Genomic DNA, 22,729 nt, shown 5'->3' on the forward strand with positions numbered 1-22,729 from the left:
GACCATGTACTTAGTTTTGAGGCACTTGTTTTTCAGGCCACTAGAGTCACACGCTTTTGAAAATGTTATTAGAACATTTTGAATGCGCTTTGGGATCTTAGATATAAGTAGCGTGTTGTTAGCAAACAAAAGCGCAGGTGTTTGCTTATCAACTTATAATCAATTGTCGAGGGAGAAGGAAAACGTGATCCATTCAACTTCCTTGTTCATAGTATTTGTAATCAAATGAGAAGGGATCACTTGTCCTGCTTTAACCTGGATTTGCAGGTAGCGTACTTCTGTCCCAATTAAACAACCCTCATGCACGTGTCTGATGTTAAGCTAGAGCGGTATATCTTGGTTCTCCGCTTTTTAGACTTGTGTGTGCATAATCATGGGGTTAGTGGTTTATGCACCCTCCACCAGGAGGAAAACCCTTGGTTACAGCAGTAGTGATTAGTGATAGGGAAGTGTTGTGCCGTGAAGGAAATAAAAAGGCTCGTACACCCTATGTCTCCACTAAGCTTATCAGCCAGATTCGGGGGATGACCACCAGTCATATAGCTTTTTTATGAGCTCATTTATGTATAGAGTGAACATTGTTGGCGCTAACACGCACCCCTGCATACTCCTTTACCTATTACAATATTTCCAGTCTGCCTCCCATCTTGATTCCATCTAACCCTGGTATAGGTATCCTGGTGTAACCTGGTTAAGAGGTGGAGTAGCGCACGGGGAAGTCCCATGTCCCTCAGGGTAGTCCAGAGCTGAGTACAATCAATGGAATCAAAAGCGGTTTTCGGGTCAACAAATAATACGTATAGATGACCTTTCTTGAGTGTGACCTCTTTCTATACAAGAATTAAAAAACAGAATACTTGGTCTATGGTGCTGATGGCAACACAAAACCCTGCCTGCAGATCGGAAATTATATTGTTGCCCTCTGCCCAGTCTTGGATACAAGTTAAAATTAATTTGCAAAACATTTTTGGGGACATGTCTATGAGGCTGATAGCCCTATAATTTGCTGGGTCCCCTTTATCCCCTTTTTTATGTATGGGCATAACTTCAGTGCCCTTCCACGTACCCGGTATGGGACCTCCACGGATAATAGCATTAAAAACAGCATGAAGCAGGGGGCCCCAAATATTGGGATCTGATTTATAGAGATCTCCAGGAACTCCATCGAGCCCAGGGGCTTTGCGATTTTGGAGTGATGTTATTACATTCTTGACTTCCAATAAGGAAAAACTCACATCCTCATTTGGTTCAGGCCCAGGCTCCACGTTTTGGTCCATGGATACATCTCCTGTAAAATCCACTGCCTCATCTTCCTCCGACGAATATAGAGCTTGAAAATACCATTCCCAGGTATGCGATTGTATGTAAGAATCAGTTTCGGCAACCTGATAGGTAATCCCTTTAGAAAGGAGATGCCAAAATAAGCGGCAATCTTTTTGCCTAGAGGCCTCAACTAGGCTGCATCAGCTCATTTGGCCTCCCTTTGCATACTCTTGTAGTTCTTCCTTTTGCTCAATATGTTGGGCCTTGTCCCCTCCTTTACTGCATCCCTCAGTTTGCCTCTTGCCTGGCTACATTCCTTATTATACCAGGATTTATTTTTCTGTTTGAACGGGAGTGAACCTCGCTGAAATTTTAAAAAAGGAGACATATTCGGATGGGTTGGCCCCCTAAGTAAGTCCATTGATGGTGATTGTGTGGTTGTAACCTGTCGGAATTCGGATCTTGCAATGTTTACAATCAGGAGCTGGAACAATACCCCTGGTATGGGTTCAGCACAGGGGATAGGCATCATGCCACTAGGTTTTTATTTTCAGACACCTTAAACCAGGAATCCCATCCCACCAACAAAATGTCTCTTTACCACAACCCATCCAGGATAGAGAGGCACCCTTTCCCATCCAAACCAGCACCATATTTGAGGCACTCTCAGGCCTAGATGGGTGTTTAGTAAAGATGCCCAAGTTAGTCCGCAAGGGAGCCCACTACAGAGTCTAACTCAGGCTGTCCCCATTGCTGAGGCGCTGTTACCAGATATTCCTATCGAACTAGAGACATTAAACGTAGATAGCACATCTGCCAAGTGGCCGTCTGCTACACCTGTTAAAGGCCCTACCCTTGAAACTAGGCAGTTAGTGCAGGAAGGCCTCCTTATCGATGAACAGTTTCACATTCTCTCATGGAACATTGCAGGCCTACGATCTAAACACAATGATGCCAAGTGGGTCACACTTGTGGATAACTGCCACTTGTGCCTATTTCAAGAAAAGTGGGTCACTGATCCGATCTTTAGGGTGGGCTTTGTTTCCTTCAGTATCGAGGCAAAAAAATCTCCCTCGTGTCGATCTGTGGGAGGCATGCTGATCTGGGTAAATATCTCTCTAGCATGTAAAATTAAGCGCCTTAACATAGACTTCCAGGAGATATTGGCTGTTGCCTTGAGTACGCTAAAAGAGAGTACTGTTGTCAGGGTTTTTAATATTTACAATAGGTTTACAACCCCTTATAAGCATTCTAACACTATGACTACGCTAGCTAACTTACTGGAACTAGATAGGAACAATTCCCCCCTTATCATAGCCGGAGACTTCAAATTATCATATGAACCTTTGGACTATGTGCAGGAATTAGTGATGGAAGAGGAAGTTGCCAGAGGTATCACAAAGCTCAAAATTCCACCACTAAAAAGATGTACTTGTGTAGCACATCAAGTCTTATCACTCACTCTTAATTATGGGGCGCGGGCTTGTAATGGGTGGACTCATTCAGACCCCAGGTAAGATTACACCTTCAAGAGGAGGAGTACCAGAAGAAGAATTGACTACAATTTTTTCAATCTCGATCTTTGGCCACACGTTATTGATATGGCCTTTCTTGATCGAAATGACAGTGACCATAATACCTTATTATTAAGCTGTTCCGGGGTTCTGGTTATTAAACCTTATTGTAGTTCAACAAGGGGTCAGGTTGTAACCTCAAACAATAATAAGAGAATTAAGTGGCCAAATGCAGTTACCAATGACAAGCTCCTTGCCGGAATTTACAGTGAGGTGATGCAATTCATGCTGAAGTTATCAAACTCTAATATAAATGATGAATTCCCTCTGTATTGTTTGATTATGATTATTGTGCCTTATTATGATTTTTTATTTAGAAAGTTTTATATAGCGCAAACATGATCCAGGTGGGTATCAGAGCCCTTTTACAAGTAGGATAGGTATTACATGAATATGCATAAAACAACCCGATAGGAGTGACTCACAATTACGGTTGGGGTGGATAGAGACCATGGAGAAGGATATTCGATACATAAATAAGCATGGCCGGTAAATGCAGGGATTCAAAGGTGTCCAACAATCTAGTTGTCAATCAGGGGGCATTTAATAAGCAGTGAGGCCAGGGCTGTTTTATGGCACAAACATAGTCATTATGATTTTATTTACTTCCTGTTTGAAGGAAGCAGTGGAAGAAATGTGTCAGACTTCCTGTGGAAGAGAGTTCCAAATCTTTGAGGCAGCACCTGTGAAGGCTCTGTGACTCGTTCTCATTTTGTGGTTTTAAGAGCAATGAGCTTCCACTTCTTGACTGTCTGCAAACTCAGACTGTTCTAATTTTTGAGCCAGAAAAATGGGATTCTTGAGATGTAGGGCTTTGTAGGACATGCAGGCTATCTTTAGCTGCTTCATATGGCAGCCAGTCTAGGGATTCGAGGGCTGGGGAGATGTGCTTGCTTCTGTTTGTAGCTGTTAAGTAGGAAGGTGCCCTCTATATTGTTTTAGGTCCTAGAGGAGGGGGGAAACAAAAAACAGCAAACAACCACTAAGCTGACCTTTATCACTTATATGGCTGGCCAGTAAGACTCGTGCATAGAACATGTCCACAAAATATTTTCTTAACAGGAATGATTTCATAAAATAGTATTTATTATTTATAACAAGTTTTTGGGGGGGTTTCTCTTTTTCAGAAAGTTCATTATTATAAATCAGCACAGGACATAAAAAACAACACCGAATAATCCAATAGTGTCAATACTTCAATACATTTCATGTACTTAGTTTCATGAATGGCTTGATATCTCAATTAATCTAGCATGGCTGAATGGAATAGACAACATAATTTCATTATGTTCCCAGAAGGAAAAAGCATTGTTTTAATCCACGAATACACAGGTTACCATGGCTACTGCACAGCACCTGGTATAATGACTAAAACCTCAAATCAACCAGACACTGACACAGACTCGGATAATTCAAACCAATCAGATCAATATATAGCACCATGACACAAATGCAAGAGGCCTGCCAACTCTGTGAGTATCTGGGAGGGTCACCTGCTTATTATTAAGCCCTATTTTGTTCAAGCCCGAAAACATCCTAGACCCCTGCTACAAACCAGGTTGGGGAAGAACTTGGGCAAAGAGGTGTACAACAGGTTGCATGCAGAATATCCAAGACTGGACGTACCAGGCAGAGTGGCTGACACTTGCGACAAAGACCCCCAGCATGTTTACCTTTTTAAGAAGTATGAAAAAGACCCAAAGAAGGGTACAGATCAAGCATGGAGGATGTAACAGTGCCCCCAGTGAACATTCTTTAACTAGCCTAAGATGCCAAGGAAATGGAACAATCAATTGATCCTAGTAAACTTGCAGGCTGGTCATAATGTGCAGTATGCATCCTTATTGTGATATCTCTACAGAGAGATGAACATCTATGCTTCGGTGCATCAATCTTAAGTTAACAGATCTTGCCTTGGCAGAGAAATTTCGGGATGACTTGCTCTTTGGTGACAAGGTTGTCAAGGACATCAGCATGTTTGCAAACACCTTTACATCTCTAGATAAGGCACCTCCCTGAAGGAAGTGCTTCACTCCAACCTTTTTGGGAGGGATGGCTGAAGCAGGGGGGCATTCATCAGGTCAACTACAATATCAAGACCCCTAGAGAGGTCATTCCTGGTAAATGAGAGGCTCCTGGCATTTCAGTAGAACAACCTTTGTCCCATTCAGGTCACCACCATCAACAGTAACACAGGTAAGATTAGGTCCACTGGTTCAAGTAACCCTGGGGGCAGAGTCAGCGTGTTTTACCACAGCTGGAGGGAAAGGACCCACGATACATAGGTTTAGCAAACCATTTATGCTTTATAGTTAGAATTCTACCAGACCCTGTACCATCCTTAGATTCACGCTCAACTATCTCTTTTCCTGCAAGAACCAATCTTTATCAAGTCAGAATTGCAAGAAATGTTGCACAAGCAAGCTATTGCACCTTCTTTTCCCCCATCACAGAGGGATTTTCAGCTACATGTTTTGTTTTAATCCTAAAAGAATTCAACCGTTTGATTGTTTACAGGCATTTGAAGATATGTTGAGAGAACTGTTGAGAGATATTCCTTCAACAGGGTGACAAGATGGTCCAACTGGACCTCAGGTATGCATATTTAATGATTCCCATTCACACATCCCACAGACATTTCCTTCAATTCAGATGGGAAAATCGATGATACGAACCTTTAATACGTCCATTCGGTCTCTCATCAGCACTTGGTGTTTCATGAATGTAATGCAGCTGATGGTGGAGAAATTGAGACAGAGAGGCGTAGATCTCATAATACACCTAAGCAACACCATTCTCATTGCATAGATACAAGAGTTGCTGTTTCTATGTCTGAATTGGGCAATTCAAACTCTGCAATACCTTGGTTTCATAATAAATTAGTAGAATTCAATTCTTCTTTCAACACAGTTCCTGGAAACTCTAGGTTTCCAAATTGATTCAGTATAAAGACAGGTGCAACTACCCAAGTACAAGAGGGAGTTGAAGTCAGAATTGACAAAGCTCACTCAGATTGATTGAGTAAATTCTGGGATTATTGGCGTCTTCGGTCCAAGCAGTGTTCTGCACTACAGAGCATTTCAATGCCTAAAAATTCAACATTTCAGGAAGAGACTGACATACAGATCGAAATCCACTGTCCGATGAAGCCAAAGCAGGGTTCAGTTGTTGTCTGAGCCATAACAAAGCTAGGGAATGCTAGGGGTTGGGACGTGTGCTCTAGCTCCACTAGAGGCAAATGATCACAAGAAGAGTTGGAACTCCACATCAACTGTCTAGAACTCCTGTAGACTTGTTTGCCAGAAAAACTCTGTCCCCAAAGTAGAATAATTTCTGCAAACTGCTAAGAATGAACACAATCTCAGCAGCTAGAAAATGCTGGCTGAGACAGCCAAGGGCTTTTGGCATTTTTGCCTGAAGAACAAGATTTCCGTCATTGCGTAATAGATACCTGGACAAACCTATGTGATTGTGGATTGTAATAACAGGTTCCTGACAGACACCAGTAACTGGAAGTTAAATATACAAATGTTTTTCTCCATCCAGGAAGCAATGGGTCCTTGTAGGACAGAACCCTTTGCTTCCAGACTGAACAGGCAACTGGAACAAATCTTCAGTTGGAGATAAGACCCATTAGCACAGGCAACGGATGCCTTTCTACAGTGTTGATCCATAGTTGTAAATTGTTCATTTCCCCCCTTTGCAATGATAACTCAGATGTGGGCATAAGCTAGATGAAATTGAGTGGATATATTGACAATCTTCCCAATATGGCAGACACAACCATAGTTCCATATCCTTCGGGAGTGGCCTATGACTTTCCTATCCCTCTATTGATGCTCTTAGAGATTCGGACAGGTCCAACAAATTAGTTGTAATCCATGATATTGCAGGCTCAGCTGAATCTTATGGCATGGAAAATGTCCAGTGACATTTGCCAATGCCAGACATTGTTAGTCTGTCTGCTAAATTAATCAAGCAGGCCTGGGCTCCTTCAACCCATAAATGCTATCAGTCAGCATGGACAGGATGGGGGGACTGGTGCTTGGAACATGATCTGGATACCATGGAAGCAGATATAACGAAGATTATCAACTTCCTATCCCAAAAGGCAGAAGAAGGCTTTTCTTACAGGTCAGTAAATAATATTCAGTCAGCGATTTCAACTGGACACAAGCCAATAAGTAACACTTCTATTGGGGTGCATCCCCTCCTGTGTAAACTGAGTCAAGGGATTAGAATATCCAACCCTTCTAAACTCAGAGATGATAACATTTGGAATTTGAATCTAGTTTTGCAAATTTTCAAAATTGGTCAGACAAAGCACCATTTTATGGCAAGGCACGGAGGCCAATATTATGCATGTCTCTTTAATTGCCAATTCAAAGCAGAAACCTCATAACAATGCAGAGAACTTAGAATAGGTACCCATTAGTGTCCTGATAGCTACTTAGTTCCCTGTGTGGCATCCAATTTCCTACTTTGTTTCTGGTCACAGCTACAGATAAGTCCGCTTTTTCTAAGGCTAATTTCATGGTTTGGATGGCGCTGTATTTGTGTCTGTGTGCTAGCTATAAGGTCTGCATGGGGCTAGCTTGCCTAAGGGGTTCTGATTACTTTCCTTACCAGTTTGTTTTTGTTCTATGTTTGTATTTCCTATTTTACCTTTCCCGACCCAGGGCCTCGTTAACAGCATTTGTATGGGCTTTCATTAGCTTAAGCGCCGGCTCTCGCATGTCTAATTCAGGTCAGGGGGCACCTATTAGTTCTGTGACATTACAGGTTTCTGAACCTCTAAGGCTACCGTTCTAGCATCAGGTGACGTAGCAGCCATCTTGAATTGGCCTCAAATAGGGAGCTTGTATTCGGACTTAAACAGCCATCTTTTGGGCTGTCAAAGGAGGCTGTGAACCATTTTGTTCCACACCAGTTACACTTGAGGTCACAAGTGCAACCTGGCTACAGTGTTACTCAGGTTAATTTTGTGAGGAGGATTATTTTTGTGACAATTTGATCATTTTGACAGGGAAAGGAAAGTTTCGTTTTTGTGGTAGTTTATATTAAGGAATATGGAGAAGGTTAGAGCAGTTGATGGTAACGAGGGGGGAGTTCAGGGGTGTGTTGACAAGGCATACTCGGTATTAGCTACACAGTTAGGGAAATACATTGGATGACTGTATTGATAAGTTGGAAGGTAGGTTTGGAAGAAAGACTGTCAAGGAAATATTTTGGTCAGTTGAGGAAGTGGCAGAGGGGGCCAGAGTAAGTGGTAGTGGCAAGAAAGCCACCCAAAAGAGGAAACACCTCTCCAAGGAGAAACTCAGCAAGGAAAGAGGGGCCTTTAACCAGAAAGGTAAACAAAGGCTAACATCAAAGGAGGCACGTGGTAAGGCTATAAAGGCCACTCAAGGCGATCGCAGGGCTATAGCCTGTGATGAATCCTCCAGCAGTGTGTTTATTGTAATCTTCTGCTCTTCCGACTTTGATAGATCAAAGGATGAGGTGGTTGGAATGCAGAGAGTTAAAAAAGAGAGTAGAGAAAAGGAAAGATTGGAGCAGTTCGGAGCAGGTCAAGGATCCACTAGGTGACCCTATGTTAGACCCTAACACAATTCAGTACCCACTATCCCCTCAATGGGTCCCAATAAAGCATGTGGCTGAGTAAGTGGATTTCTGGATAAGGAGGGAGATGTCAAATGAGGTTTGGACTAGAATTCGTTCCGAGTGCCCGAGGACTTCCCTAGCGAATAAGGTAGCCTACAACCCGAGTTGGATGCTAAGATGCTGGCACTTCTTAATAAGTTGGGTAGAGACTCTAGACAAGGGCTTGATAAGGGTTTAAAGGGCTGTCAAGATAACCTACTACATGTTTTTGGCCATCTAACTTACATTTTTGACCTGTGTGAAGAGGCTACCTGCAGGGCCTGTGCACTTGGGTCAGATCTCTTGGACCCAATCAGAGCGTTCATCATTATGGGTAAATACTTAATGACAACGGAGTCAGGTCTCTTCTCCTTCCCAAGCATCTGGGGCTAGTGATATGGATGGGATGGGATGGGATGGCCCTGGAAATTGGGACTCTGGTTGGGTGTATCAAGGAGCTGCACTGGACACTATACTGCAGGCCATTGCTGCCTCTCGGTAGGCACTTGAGCTTAAGATTCATACCATGGTGACAAAATTTGTCTCTTGCTAGATGACCAGTGATAGTTGGCAGAGAGGCTCACTAGTACTGAACGCTCATTAGAGGATATAGCCCCAGAAGCGGTGACAATACTAGAGCAGATGTTGAATATGGAAGGCAGGATTAAGGCTTTGGAGGCCAGAGTTGAGGATGCTGAAAATAGGATACTGAGGAACAGTTTTAGGGTTATAGGAACACATAGAGAGCCGCAATGCAAATATGACTGGCTTTTTGAAAAAATGGTTCAGAGATGAGGATGCCCCAAATGGACTCTCTAACTTTCATGCTCTGGAGAGAGCACATCTTGTCCCTGCATGGCCCCCTGATCGGTGGTGACCAAACTATAGCATTACAAAGACAAGGGGCCACATTCTAAGCTAGGCCCGACTTAAAGGGGACATAATAGTTGAAAACCATAAGGTAATGATCTTCCCAGACTTTATGAGGGAGTTCAAAGTCAGAGGGCTTCTTGTATGCATGCCAAGAAGCGTCTCAGACAATTGGGGACTCAATATATCACATTATTCCCTGCAAGGCTGAGAGGGACTGCGGGGGATGGTGTGTAGTTCTTTACATCACCTCAGTTGCTCTGGGATTGGATGGACTGTCTCCCCCAGAGGAGTGATCCTATCTAGGTCCCAGGTGCAGCATGAGCATCTGCAAGTGGTGGAAGTGGTTGCAGCTATGAGTGGAGTGAGAGTTGACCCTTCCTGCACATTTGACAATGGAGATGTGAGGGGTACTGACTATGACTGAGCTTCCACCTCCGTACAAGTCTCGGATGACTCTCTGCCTCAAATTACTCCTTGAACCTCAAATGTGATTGTTTGAAGGGGCCACTGTGGATCATTTATTTCATTGGGCTCACTGCAATATGACAGTGTGGGAAGATAGTTCTTATTGTGCCTTCATCCTTATGTAGGGTTGAATGTAGGTATATGTATCCTATTTGCCTCTCTTAGATGGTGTAATGTGAGGCTGTTAGGCGTCTCAGATGGTGCACCCCCCACATTGAAGTTATGCATGTGATGTTGCATGTGCGTTGGAGGTTCTTTCATTCAATTGGATGGAGAGCCATTTCCTTCTTATCCTGGGGATGGAGAGTTGGGTCAACTATTGGTATTCTGAGGGTTTTTATTGGGTTGCCTCTGCCTGCTATTCTCGGACTCTGACACTGTGGCTCTGGAACTTTAGTTTGAGGGAGGTGTTGGGTCCCCTTCCTGGAGAGCCATAATACATATGTTGTTGTCCCCTGTGGCATGCCACATGGTGCGGTACGCAATGTGGAATATTTGTGATGAATGGTTTTGGATCCTAACTCGATGTTGCTCTCCTTGGATTGGGAAAGAGGGTGCCCCCGCTTCCCTGACTGGTAACTGAGAGTTGAGGCAATGGGAGACCCTCTGTTACTGCACAATATCAGTAAGGCAATAATAAGTTAAGTTGTAGATAATATGGCTACTGCTACCTCGCCCCTGATTTAGTGGGATGATTTTAAAGGAGTCATTATGGCGCGCTGCATTGTTAAGGTGGTGGGGTTGTGGTGCATGTTGGTGGAGGAGGTTGAGGACTAGGAACTAACACTGCAGGACCTTGAAAAAGCAAGACCAGGGAACACATTATTAAGGCAGCCATTGCTGTAAGCCAAGGAGCTCTGCTACTTCGACTATTGAGAGTGCATGATCCATGCCCATTCACAGCATGAAGAGGGGTTTTTATGGCATGTCTCACCAATCCTACTTCAAGGGGCTCTATGATTTTGGAAGTGGGGTCAGAGCAGGTGAGCGCGTGTGTAGTCAGGACAGCATTATGATAAGTTTGGGGAGTATTATACTCCTCAAACTGGTCCTCTCAGTGCTAACACAGGAGGAATCTGAGAAGCTGTGTGGAGCCATTACACTCCAGGAAGTGAGGGCAATGGCAGGGGAAAAGTACCTGGTGTGGATGGCCTCCCAGTAGAGCTTTATGCCATATCGCCAACTGTCCATGCTTAATGTGGACTATAAAATAAATAGTTGGATATTGGCAAATCGCCTTTTGCCTCACATGCCTAAATTGATCCATATACATCAGGCAGGATGCATACTTTCCCCATTACTTTTCATAATTGCTGTGGAGCTCTTGACTAGTGGTGCACACTCTGGCATGTACTATCAGGGGCTGGAAGTCCAGGGGTGGATCTAACTATGCTGATTAATATGCCGATGACACGTTAGAACTTTGAGGGAGATACAGCTCCCCTGGTTTGCTTTGGGATGGTGTTGGGCTTGTATATTAATTGGCAGAAATACTATTATTTCCATTCTGTAGTATGCCTCCGCCCGGGATGTGGACCTTTGGAAATCTTTGCAGCTGTCTGTGGCTGGTAGAGTAGCTGTTGCCAAGATGGTGGCACTCTTCCGGCTCCTTTCAATTTTTCGAGACATTGCCCCTACTTATTCCCCACTTTCTCTTGAAGACATGGAAGATTAGTACCTGGTGGAGCAGATACAGTGGTTTAACCATGGATCAATTCCTGGAGGAGCCCTGGAGACTAGGCACTTTACTTGATTTAGGATTCTCGGAATCTGTTTCGGGTCTTCCTGACTTCCAGTCAACATATACAGGTGGGTTCCCAAGAGTTGCGAGTTGTGTGGAAATATTGGTAATGCTACTTACAGCAAACCCATACTCAAGTGCCATTCTTACAGGGCTTATCATTGCAGTGGCTTGTGGCGAAGTTTTATGGGAGCTCACAGATTGGGACTACTTCTGGGTGACTCCAGTGGGGAGATCTCGCCAGGGACGGAGAACTTCTCCAGTTTGAGGACTTGTCTATGGAGTTTGAGCTACCAAGGGACCGATTCTTTTTTCACAGCGCAGTGGTTGGAATGATTAGAATTCATTGGAGGACTGCTGCAACTAAACCCCTTACCCATAGATGCTGCCAATTGCTCTGTATCATGAACAGTTGCAATAAGGTGGTCACATGCCTCTATCGGGCCCAGCGGAATGATATTCTTACCACTCTGGCGGATCTGTTAAAGATCTAAATCGATGACGGAGATTTTGCCACATTGCTTACGAAATCTGTGTTATAATAATTGAAACCTTTTCACGGTTAATGTATTTTGTGTATTACCACAAACATGCTGTATTGGGCCCAGGATTCTGTTGATTATGAGAATAAAATAAACATTTTGTTTAAAAAAATGATTTCTGCATGTCATGTTTTTTTCATGATCAGAACTGTTTGGATTTGTCTCTGTACTATCATTATATGTTACGCACCCGTAGTTAAACTTTCTAAAGAAGAGATAGTATCATGATTGCTTTTGTTTTGCAGGTTCCGATCAGAAGCAAGATTAAGCAACACATCGAGCTTCAGATCAGAAACAAGATTAAAGAATGCATAGAGGTTCTGAATTTTTTCATGAGCTGTATTCAAAGTTTCTCCATAGTTCTGGTTATTGTTCAAAGCTTTGGTTTGATGGTTATAGTTGAAGTTGATTTCACTCTATGTCAAGGAAACAGGTACCAAGATGATATCTCACGGCTCTAAGGATATACAAGGGCAGAGACTGATGGAAGGGGGGATATCCTGTTAAGAGGTTCATGGGATTTTAGGACTTTATTAGTTGTTGTTTCTTCGTGGCTGCTGTATTGATGCCAGTAAAGAAGGAGAAGCAGACCCCCGTGTCCTTAATGGAATTGAAAATTATTGTAACAAATGCTAGCAAATTTATACTCTCAAGATACCCAAAAGCTTCTATATTCTCTTCAAACGATGGTCTGAAGGGAAACATATTACAGGAAGGGGAGAAACACAGAATATACTGTGCTATATTTTCATAGGTTGCACAGAAAGATGGATAAAAGATACATAATGCCATTCACCTACAGCTATGTGTATTTACATTGTATTGAATAGTGCATTGAAATGAGTAATCACAAAATACAATCCATGTACATAAGGCTTAAAAAATAACTGATTAGTTCTTACAAGACAAAACATGAAATTGAATCGTTAAGGGTGACACCAGAACAATACCATTTCACAGAGACTTCCAAAAGGAAGTAAGAAAGAAGGTGTCAAGAATTATTTTACATAAGTCAGAATTTTTAAAATCTGTTTTCTATCACAAACACTGCTCATCACGCCACCTCCATTTTCATGGTAAACAAAGTTACTAGTGTGGTGTGAATTCATGGAATAAGATGTCATCTGACTATGAAGGAGCATGGAAATTCGTTATATTTTATTTGAGCCCAAGAGGTGAAAAATGAGTTTGCGAGGAACAAAGGTATAAGGTATAATATTATTTTTATGAGGTAATATTGACAAAAACAGTTTTCAGAAAAACTTTAAAACATTGTGCTAATGTGAAAACATCTCTCCAAAGATATCAGTCAAAACAAATATCCATGTTAAAATTACTGTCAAATCTGTATGGAAATAATATAGAGAATATGTACCATTATGCAAGGACCAAGAGAATTTTATCAGTCTAAGATTTTAAAACCTTACCTAAACCGTGGCGATGGGTTGACATTGGAGGTAAGACGGTCCAAATTCTGCTCTTTGGGTTATAGCTCTCAACTGTGTTCAAAGTCTTTAACCCATCGCGGCCACCAATGACATAGAGTTTATCATCAATTACAGCCACGCCAAACTGAAGTCTTCTACCATTCATCACACCTGCCTGGATCCACAAATTTGTTCTGAGATCATATTTTTCTATTGTTGTTGCACCTAAAACACAAAGCTATGTTTCAGAATATCAAAAACTATTCCTTTAAAAGCACACAATACTACTTAAATATGTTTTGCTGTCAATATTTAGTTAAATGATTACAAAGCATGAGTTTCAATATAGGAAAATCTTGCAAGAACAGGACATCTCGGGCAAAGGTGTAAAGAGATTTACACTAGACTTGCTATTTTGGGAGTGATGCTATTTTGTGACTGGGAGCAATCAAAGTATCCATGAATTACTTAGGAAAACGTAATTCTTCCTTACAAAATCAGCATTGTTTTGAATTGTCTGGATCGGGTAAAAGTGTTTGATTAAGGGACCAATAAAGGATACCCGCAGTAAATGAGTCAGCAATGTCGGGTCATGTCCATTGTCAAGGCTTTAGAAAGGAGCATGGGTAGATTGTCAAATAATAATACATTTTTGTTAGCAATGATTTGGAAGGTTATAAAAATGTCAGCATCAGTAACTGTTTCTGATATTTTGGTGCAGCATTAAAAACAGAGACTTAGACCCTCATCACAAGTGTGATGGAATGAAGAATAACTGTATGGGCCCAGATATAGTCAGGTTTCAGTAAGTCTGGGCACATTGCTGTGTGCTTCCCCATGCTTCTGCAGGTGTCATACAGCAGCTGGCTTTGCTCCTGCCCACAGGCCATGCCTATGCATCATGTAACAGGGTCCAGTATCCCAAGTCTGGAATTCTCCTGTCAGTAATTTTTGCATCTGATATGCCCAGAGGAACTCAGAAATGTGAATGACAGATTTCCATTTGGACATATCGCTCTCGGTAAATATTTCCCACACATAATCAATTGGGGTATTAGTTGACTGGGGTGAGTGCCCCCTCAAATAATACCCACCGTCTTTGCAGAGTGAACAACAATTCTTTTAAAATCAACCTGAGTATGACTGCCTGGTACTTATGGTAGAGAGTGAGCAGGCTTAACTTAAAGGTAATGTGTCCAGTAGTTATGCAGAACTCAAACAGTAATACATTCAAAATAAAGTCCAAGTACATTTCCAAACCATTGTAAGTAGTAATCTATTGAGTAAAATGACACCAACATGACAAAAGACCAATATGTAGAATCAGGGTTATGAATTTAAAAAATGTAAGGTTCAAAATAGTGCCAAAAAGAAGTCATTGCGCCGCAGTCATCTGTTTGGGCTTGACCAAGACAAAGTAAAGTTTAATGCTGACTGATTGAACGGGTTGAAAGCAATGGCCATGTTTTCTCGGTGAAAATTGTTTTTTTGTACCTCTCTGTTGTCACTGCAAAAAGTTGGTAAAACTTTCTAAGTCCCAGGTTTCAGGACTTGTTAGGAGCAGTACACTTTGAAACAAACCAATAATCCAGGACCCTCAGGACAATACTTGGGTTTCCTGACGCACTTCAGCGGAGGACAACAGCAGGGCCCATATCAAAGCCAGTTGGAACCGATCAGCTGTAAATGCAGAAAATGGCATATTAAAGCTTGTAGTGTCCCTTTAGTTGAAACAGGAAGTCAGTCTTATTAACCTTGGAGTCCATTTCCTTGTCCTAGGTACAAAAGGAAGAGCAGGTCCAGTCTTCAGAGCTCGTCACAGGTAACAGGCAGCAGGTCCACTTCTCTTCAGTTCTTCCGCTGGAACAGACATGATCTGAGAAAGGTACTGTGGTTGCCACATTAATGTCCAGTGCCAGCCTGTTGGTGGGGGAAACCCTGGCTGCTCCCTAATCAATGAGGTAAAACCTCCAAGGAGTGACCACACTCCCTTTTACAACGTGTCCTGTGCTTTATACTGCAAACAACGCTATAGTGGCCATTCTCCGCCCAAAACCAGCATGGCAAAACCTTTCCTCCCCTGTGCAGAGCTTCTATGCTGACCCTAGTGGTGTGGCCAGGGAAATCAGAAAACCCCCTCTGTGGTCACTCCAACTGTCTCTAGAGGCAGCCTTTCTATCACTGGGCCTTGAACCTCACTTACAAAGTGGCAAAGGCAGTGGGCAGGCGCAAGTGTAAGCTACATATGCCTATGACAGGGTAGTCACCTTTGAAGTTAATTAACGTCCAGGGCACAGCTCAGGTGGCAACCTGTCAGAGAAATTGAACACCCAAGGTCTTTGTCTCAGCTCTGGGGGAAAGTTCAGTCCTCATTAGGGGTGCGGGTTCAGCTCCTGTGCTACTGTTGGAAGCTCATGCAATTTTCTAAACATACCTGCTATAAAGTATTTATTACAAAAACAACTTCATTTTAAAACGTCCAAATATGAACTTTGTTCCAGCTTTCTAAGTGGAGATAGCACACATTAAATGTAATACTGTTTCTCAAGAATTCCCTATGGACCAGCTAAACCTGCTATGGTGAACAAAGCCTTGAAGGCATTTTCATTGTAAAGATATGATTCACACTAAACCTTTACCTGTCAAATTTTTAAATATCATGCACTATGTCTTGTGGGCATGTATGGGCCTGTCAAAAGGCGTCCATCTTCTGGCTCTTATCCTCCCACTTGTCATCATCCTCATCCTACTACTCCTATTCCTTCTTTCCCCGGAACCCCTCCACAATGACTTTAGTCAGGTACCTCATCCAATCCTGTAACCTACATATTTTTTTTCAAAACAGCGCTGTCAGAAATGATGGCTCTGTAAAGATATGTTAAAAATCGAAACTACCATCCCTTAGACTGACCGACTGACTGACTGATGATATTTGTTGAGCGCACTATTGCCGAGGTGTCTTGGCGCTGGATAGTGTAGAACCAGGACAGCATCAAGATTAAATTTGTGTGAAGAGCAAGGTTTTTATACTTTTCCTAAACATAGTGCGACAGGACTGAAGTCGCAATTGGATGGGAAGGGAGTTCCATAATTTGGCTGCTTGGAATGAAAAATGTTTCCCTCCTCATTTTACTCTTTTTTTCTTTGGAAGAAGAACTAGTCCAGTTTCAGTGGATCTCAGGCAATGCAGTGGGACGTAACGGGGAAATAAAGATTTTAAATCTATTGCCCCTCCTCCGTAGAGGACTTTATGCACTAGGCAAAGAGCTTTAAACTCCTCCCGCCTCAATGGAAGCCAATTAAGTTGTTTTATACTGGTAGAGGTGGAATGATGCTTGGGTAGACCAAGCAGTGCTCGCGCTGCAAGCATCTTGCAGTGACTGAAGCTTAGTGAGCTGTTTTACTCCAATGCCTAAATAGAGGGCATTACAATAGTAGATTCGGGATAGAACTAAGGCTCCTACCACCTTTTTTCGCAAGGTGAACGGAATGAATGGGAGGATCTTGCATAACACCTTCAATGTAAAAAAACAAGGCTACTTGCTTTATTTTGGGGGCAAGTGTTAGATCTTTGTCGATCAGGAAACCGAGATGTCTGGCCTTAGACACCGGAACTGGGCAGGTTGCAGCTTCGGTGGGCCACCATAGTTGGCTCCAGTTTGAAGATTTCTGACCAAATTCTAAGATCTCGTTTTTTTTCGGTGTTAAATTTCAAGAAGTTTGTCTTTATCCACAACATCAGTGAGGAAAGGCAGTTGCAAAACCGGTCAGCTGACATATCCCCATTTTGCGTGATAGACACCACAAGCTGCGTGTCATCAGCGTAAGACACAGCACTAGACAATGGCTTTTGATTAGTCTGGCTAGCGGGGCCACATATATATTGAACAAAGTCGGAGACAGGGCCAAGCCCTGGGGGACACCACCTGGGAGAATGAACCTTTCTGACCTAAGTCCCTCCCAGTGTATTATTTGGTCCCTGGAGGACAGATAATGATGTTAAAAAGGCCAGGGCCTTGCCAATGACCCAGCCTACTTATTAATACTTATTAATACCACATGATTCATGGTATCAAAGGCTGCCATAAGATCTAACAATATCAAGACTGCCCTTCCATCCCCATCTATCACTTTACGGACCTCCTCTGTAGCCATGATCAGACCTGACTCTGTGAATGCCGCACTCTAAAACCACGCTGGGTGGAGTCAAGAATGTTATTCTCATTCATTTACCGATTCTAAAATACAGAATCGGTAAAATTCGCTATTTTAGAATCGGTAAATAATATTTACCTACATCTGGCCCTTGGAGAGCCACATATAGTCTGGGTCATAAGATCGACTATTGCTCAGCATTAAAAGAATATAAGGGGGCAATAGTACTGGCAAAGACAGCTTACTTTACCTCTAAAATCCAGGAGTTCACAAACTCCTCAAAGGAACTGTTTAAAACAGTAACTGCCCTGTCGATTTGCCCTCGAGACACCATTTTTGTCCCAGACCAATCTTTTGTTGACAAACTTGCGGTCTGTTTCCAGAATAAGGTCCAGTCGGTCTATGAGGAACTTTTGAACTTTGTAAAACAACAAGAGAGTATCGAAAAACAAGGTAAATTTAGCACATGATCAGAGATCTATCTGTTCCCATCAACTCCACACTGAAAATTGTTAGGGATGGTCAGATATCTATCTGTTCCCATCAACTCCTCATTGAAAATTGTTAGGGATTTTTATAGGAAGCCCTCACTCACCACCCTGGGTGGTGACATGCTTCATCATCGGGCCCACCAGGAGAAGCCGAATGCCTTCCTGGTGTGCTACAACGCCAGATAACTGTGGAGCTGGCTTTGGTGACAGTGATGTGAAAAACGTGGTAATAAAATTGTCAAAGACCTGTACCAGAAATAACATTTTTATTCAATGGTCAGTCTGACAAAGTTAAAATGTGTCGGGAAATCTGCCAATTAATGTATTGGTTATTTCCACTTTAGTGGGGTCGACATGTTTCAGCCCTTATGTGTGAGATTTACTGGGCTTTCTTCAGGACCATGATATGTGTACCTCGGTGGTGTGGGCGCGCTAAGGTCCACCCTACCAGAGGACGTGAAAGTTAAAAGCGGTCGTGTAAAAATAGTGCAGAAAAAACCACCAAGTAGTGGAAATTACCTCTAATTTAGAGGAACCTGCGTGGTCTGGAACAAAAGGACAAACAAACAGAAAAGACAAACACAAAATTAGAGAAGTCTCATCAGCGATGTTGTCTACAAGATAACTCTCTGAATAGTTGTGCTACTGGCTAATCAAGATGGCGTGACCGTTGTGCCATACAAACTATGTTTATATCATCACAAGGCTGTTTGATGCATGCATATTTGCTGGAAAAAGCTGTTCAATTAGTGCTCGAAATATGTTAACAGCTTGGTTGGTTGCTAACATCCATATGGATGTTTGGAGCATGCATAATTGCGGAAAGAAATCAGGCTGTGGTCTCGACAGGGTAGGGTAGACCTACTCTAATCAGCTCTGTACCAAAGCACACTAGCGCTGAGCGGTCGCTGCATCTGGTGATTTGTAGACAGTGAAGGAAATGGTCCGGACGAGAAGCTAGAAGGCTAACAGCCAGGCGGGTTCGCTCTAACAGGCTGGCACTTAGATACATTGTGTAGGTGACTATAATGTCAGTGTGGCAGAAACCAACTCTGCTGGGTGAATACCATGAACAGATGTGTTTATTCACAGCCAGCAGAGTGACCTCCTCCTATGAATTATCCAGCTGCTTTACATACCGGTCTCCTGCTTGCACTTCCCCATTCCACAGAAGCCCCATTACTGTGTCTCACTCAATTTACCTCCTTCAGGTGTCTCAGTTATTGAGCTCCCCAAGCACCAATTGCCTACTGTACGTGTCTATCCCTCTGGAGCGCAGATACCATCCATCCATCTGCATTGCCTACTTGCTTCTGTTTGTCAACTGCTGCTGTATTGCCAGGTTTAAAATAACAAGCAGAACCTCCCTTAAAAAGAAGCCTAAAGCTAGCACAAAACTCCTCCATAAGAAGCCCACAAAGAGTGCATCAAAAAGAGGATCATGAAAAATAATGTATTCTATAGTGTGAATAAAACATTTATGTGACATATTCTAAAACCATACTCATTATTCTCTGCAGTCAGTAAAATACTCTTTTGCTACAGTGCAAAATATCTGAGAACCATATGCAAAAGCTCCTGAAATCGAAGTTTGATTCCTACATTTCTTATCTGAATATTGAAATGATACAAATATCTTTATTAAGAAGTCATTTTACAGTTTTGTTTATCTGAAAACAGTTTAGGTTAAATCATAAATTTATGTTTGTACAAACTATTGTAGATTTGTCTCTGACGGGAAATGCTGCAGTGATTCCAACGGCTCCAGCTTAATTGTGCACCTGAAATGCTGTTCTTCATGCATCGGATGACCCACTGTGCGCTTGTGGGTATTGGTATGGTTCTTTTCCTCTCCTGCTCTAAGATATTTTAAAGAAGTCATAACTCCTCATATTCGGCCACCATTTTCTTTTCTTTCTGTGGCATTTTTCTCCTCAACTGCATTATGTTTGAAGGGACTTTCAGCATACCATGTTTTTTCTCGCATAAATAGTAGTTTGCATACTTTTCTTCTTGCATTTTGGAGCAGTGGATTTCTGAGGTTGTTAAATTTGGCAGTTTCTACGCAAGTATAATTCCCAACCTTTATCTTGTACCTTTTTTCTCTTGGAGCACGACTAACAAAAATTATTATACATATTGATAAAGTCTACTCCTTAATTCCAATTTTCTTTTGGTTTTTCCTCTGCTCTTTACATATGGGAAGGAGTAAGAAACTGCATTTTATTAATAATACAATGATACAAATTACTCATTCCATAATACCGGCAAGATGGCGCAAAATAGTTTTTCGCGACCGTCGGCTTCACCAACTTCTTCAATCAAACTGCAAACTGCATATTCTGTGTCTTAAACAGGAACCTCCTTCTCCACTGAAGTCTGCCTCAACTGTATCTTTGGACACTGTTGTGGATGAAATATGTGCTTCACGTCCATTCATTGAGGCAACAAATTGTCATCTGCAAGTCTTGGATAATAAACGGTCATCAATGGAATCTTGTATTTCTGTTGTGGAACAACATGTTGGAGAGTTACAAGACATATCTGTCAAGGTTGTTACCTTACTGAAGGAGGTCCTCCTGTTAATGAAATCTGCTGAAATCTTGAGATTAGAAACCAATGCAATAACCTCTGATTATATGGCTTTCCGGAAGGCTTGGAAGGTAATGACCTCGTTCATTCTTTCACTACCTTTCTTCCAAAACTTCTACATCTTCTTTGACCTACAATCCTAAGTATCCAACGGGCTCATAGACTGGGCCCTCGCTTGACCTCTACATCAGCTCCTTCAAAGCCACAGGGTGTAATTTTTCTTTTTCTGAAATTTACTGATCTTCTACAAGTTTTAAATGCAGCTAAAGTAAAAAAAATAACTTATATGGTCTGGCTCTAAATTATTCATTTCACAAGATGTTTCTTGAGCAACTGCCAAATGTTGGAAGGAATTTCTTGACCTTTGTCCTGCTCTACGCACAATGGGCGCAAGATATGGGTTATTTTATCCATGCTTATTTAAGGTCACTTTTCAAAACAAAACTTCCACTTCTGAAGACCCGACAGACATGAGGAAATTCCTTCACTCTCACTCCACAAAGTCGATGGAAACTGCTGATCCTTCTGCAACTTCTATATCTTGGCTTGTCTCTTTCTTACTGTAACCATGTTTGATCTATGCAAATTCATTTGCTATTTTACTCTTGCAGGTTGTTTGTTGATATCTGTTTCATAACATATTATTATTACTTTTCTCTTCCGCTTCATATTCTTACAGAATTTGCCTTTGTATTTTCCATACTTATCCATTTCCTGCTCGTTTTATATGCTTCCCTGTTGTGGTGCGTTCTTCCTGACGTGTGTGTCGCTACTCCTTGTATTTCTCTTCTTGTTCTCCCTTAAAGCTATGTATTACAGTTGTTAGTCCTTTTTCTTTACTCTCATTGTAGCCATATATCTCTTCCTTTTCAATGGTTGACGTGTACTGTCTTCTCTTATTGTCTTCCATATCATTCCTTCCTTTTTTCTCTTCTACCTCTTTATTATCCTCCTTTTTCTACTCTCTTCCCCTGTTTCAATTTTCTACCTCTCCTCGTTTACTATAGTTGATCGTGTAGTTTCATATACTGTTTCATTTATTTTCATTCAGAGTTATTTCCTAGAATATGAAAGGTTTTATCAACCCCATAAAGACTACTTTTTCATCCAGCCTTATACGACCCAGACTTAGTTCTTTTACAGACCCATTTGACAGAAGTGAAGGATTTGTAGCTCAAATGGAGTTGGGTTGGCTTAGTCCGTGTTTCTCCTACCTCCGATAAAAAAAATTGTGTAATTATCCTATGTCACAAAGGGTTAAATTGTTCTTTTGTTTCTCAAGACATGGACTCGGAAGGTAGATGGTTATTAGGTAAGTTACTTATTAATAATATTTAATTGACTGTTTTTAATGTTTATGGTCCAACTGAACTGGATTATTTCTTTTGGCCTAATATTAAAAAAAAAATTATTCAATGTAATGATATTTTTTTTAATCTAGGAGGCGATTGCAACCAGATTCTAGATCCATTTATGGAACACAGATCCCAAGGTCGTTTTATTCCAAATAAAACGCATAAACAATTTCATAACACCATTTCTCAGTCACACCATATTGATGCCTGGCGTGTATGCAACACAGATGTAATATAATTTTCTTTTTTCTCCCCTCCTCATGGCTCCCTTACAGGGTTAGATTACATTTTCCTCTCTAAACATCAATGTAAAAATCTTATTTCTACCTAAATTGAACCTATCGTGATTTCTGATCATGCCCCAACGATTGCAGATTTTGATTTGTCCGACCACAACCCAGATCTTCTCGAAGGAGATTCACCAATTTTCTCTTACAAGACTCAAGTTTTTCCTCTTCTTTCATCTCTGTTGCTGAAGGATTTTTTCTCTTGAATGAGGATCCACATTTTTCTCCATCATTGATGTGGGATACATTTAAGGCTAGTGCGAGTGATTTTATTATATATTTCATCTCCAAGAAAAAGAAGAAATCCCATGCTCAACATAA

General features: G+C 41.8%; 1 protein-coding gene across 1 annotated transcript in view; it reads right to left on the reverse strand.

Annotated features, from left to right (window-relative positions):
- Nucleotides 1-22,729, reverse strand: part of KLHL1 (kelch like family member 1) — a 1,526,090-nt gene that overhangs the window by 374,130 nt on the left and 1,129,231 nt on the right. The window contains exon 7 of the mRNA XM_078657414.1: nucleotides 13,529-13,753. Within this exon, the coding sequence (XP_078513540.1) occupies nucleotides 13,529-13,753 (225 nt within the window). The remainder of the gene's footprint in view (nucleotides 1-13,528; nucleotides 13,754-22,729) is intronic.

Source organism: Lissotriton helveticus, chromosome 8 (genome assembly GCF_964261635.1).
Source record: "Lissotriton helveticus chromosome 8, aLisHel1.1, whole genome shotgun sequence".
Lineage (NCBI taxonomy): Eukaryota > Metazoa > Chordata > Amphibia > Caudata > Salamandridae > Lissotriton > Lissotriton helveticus.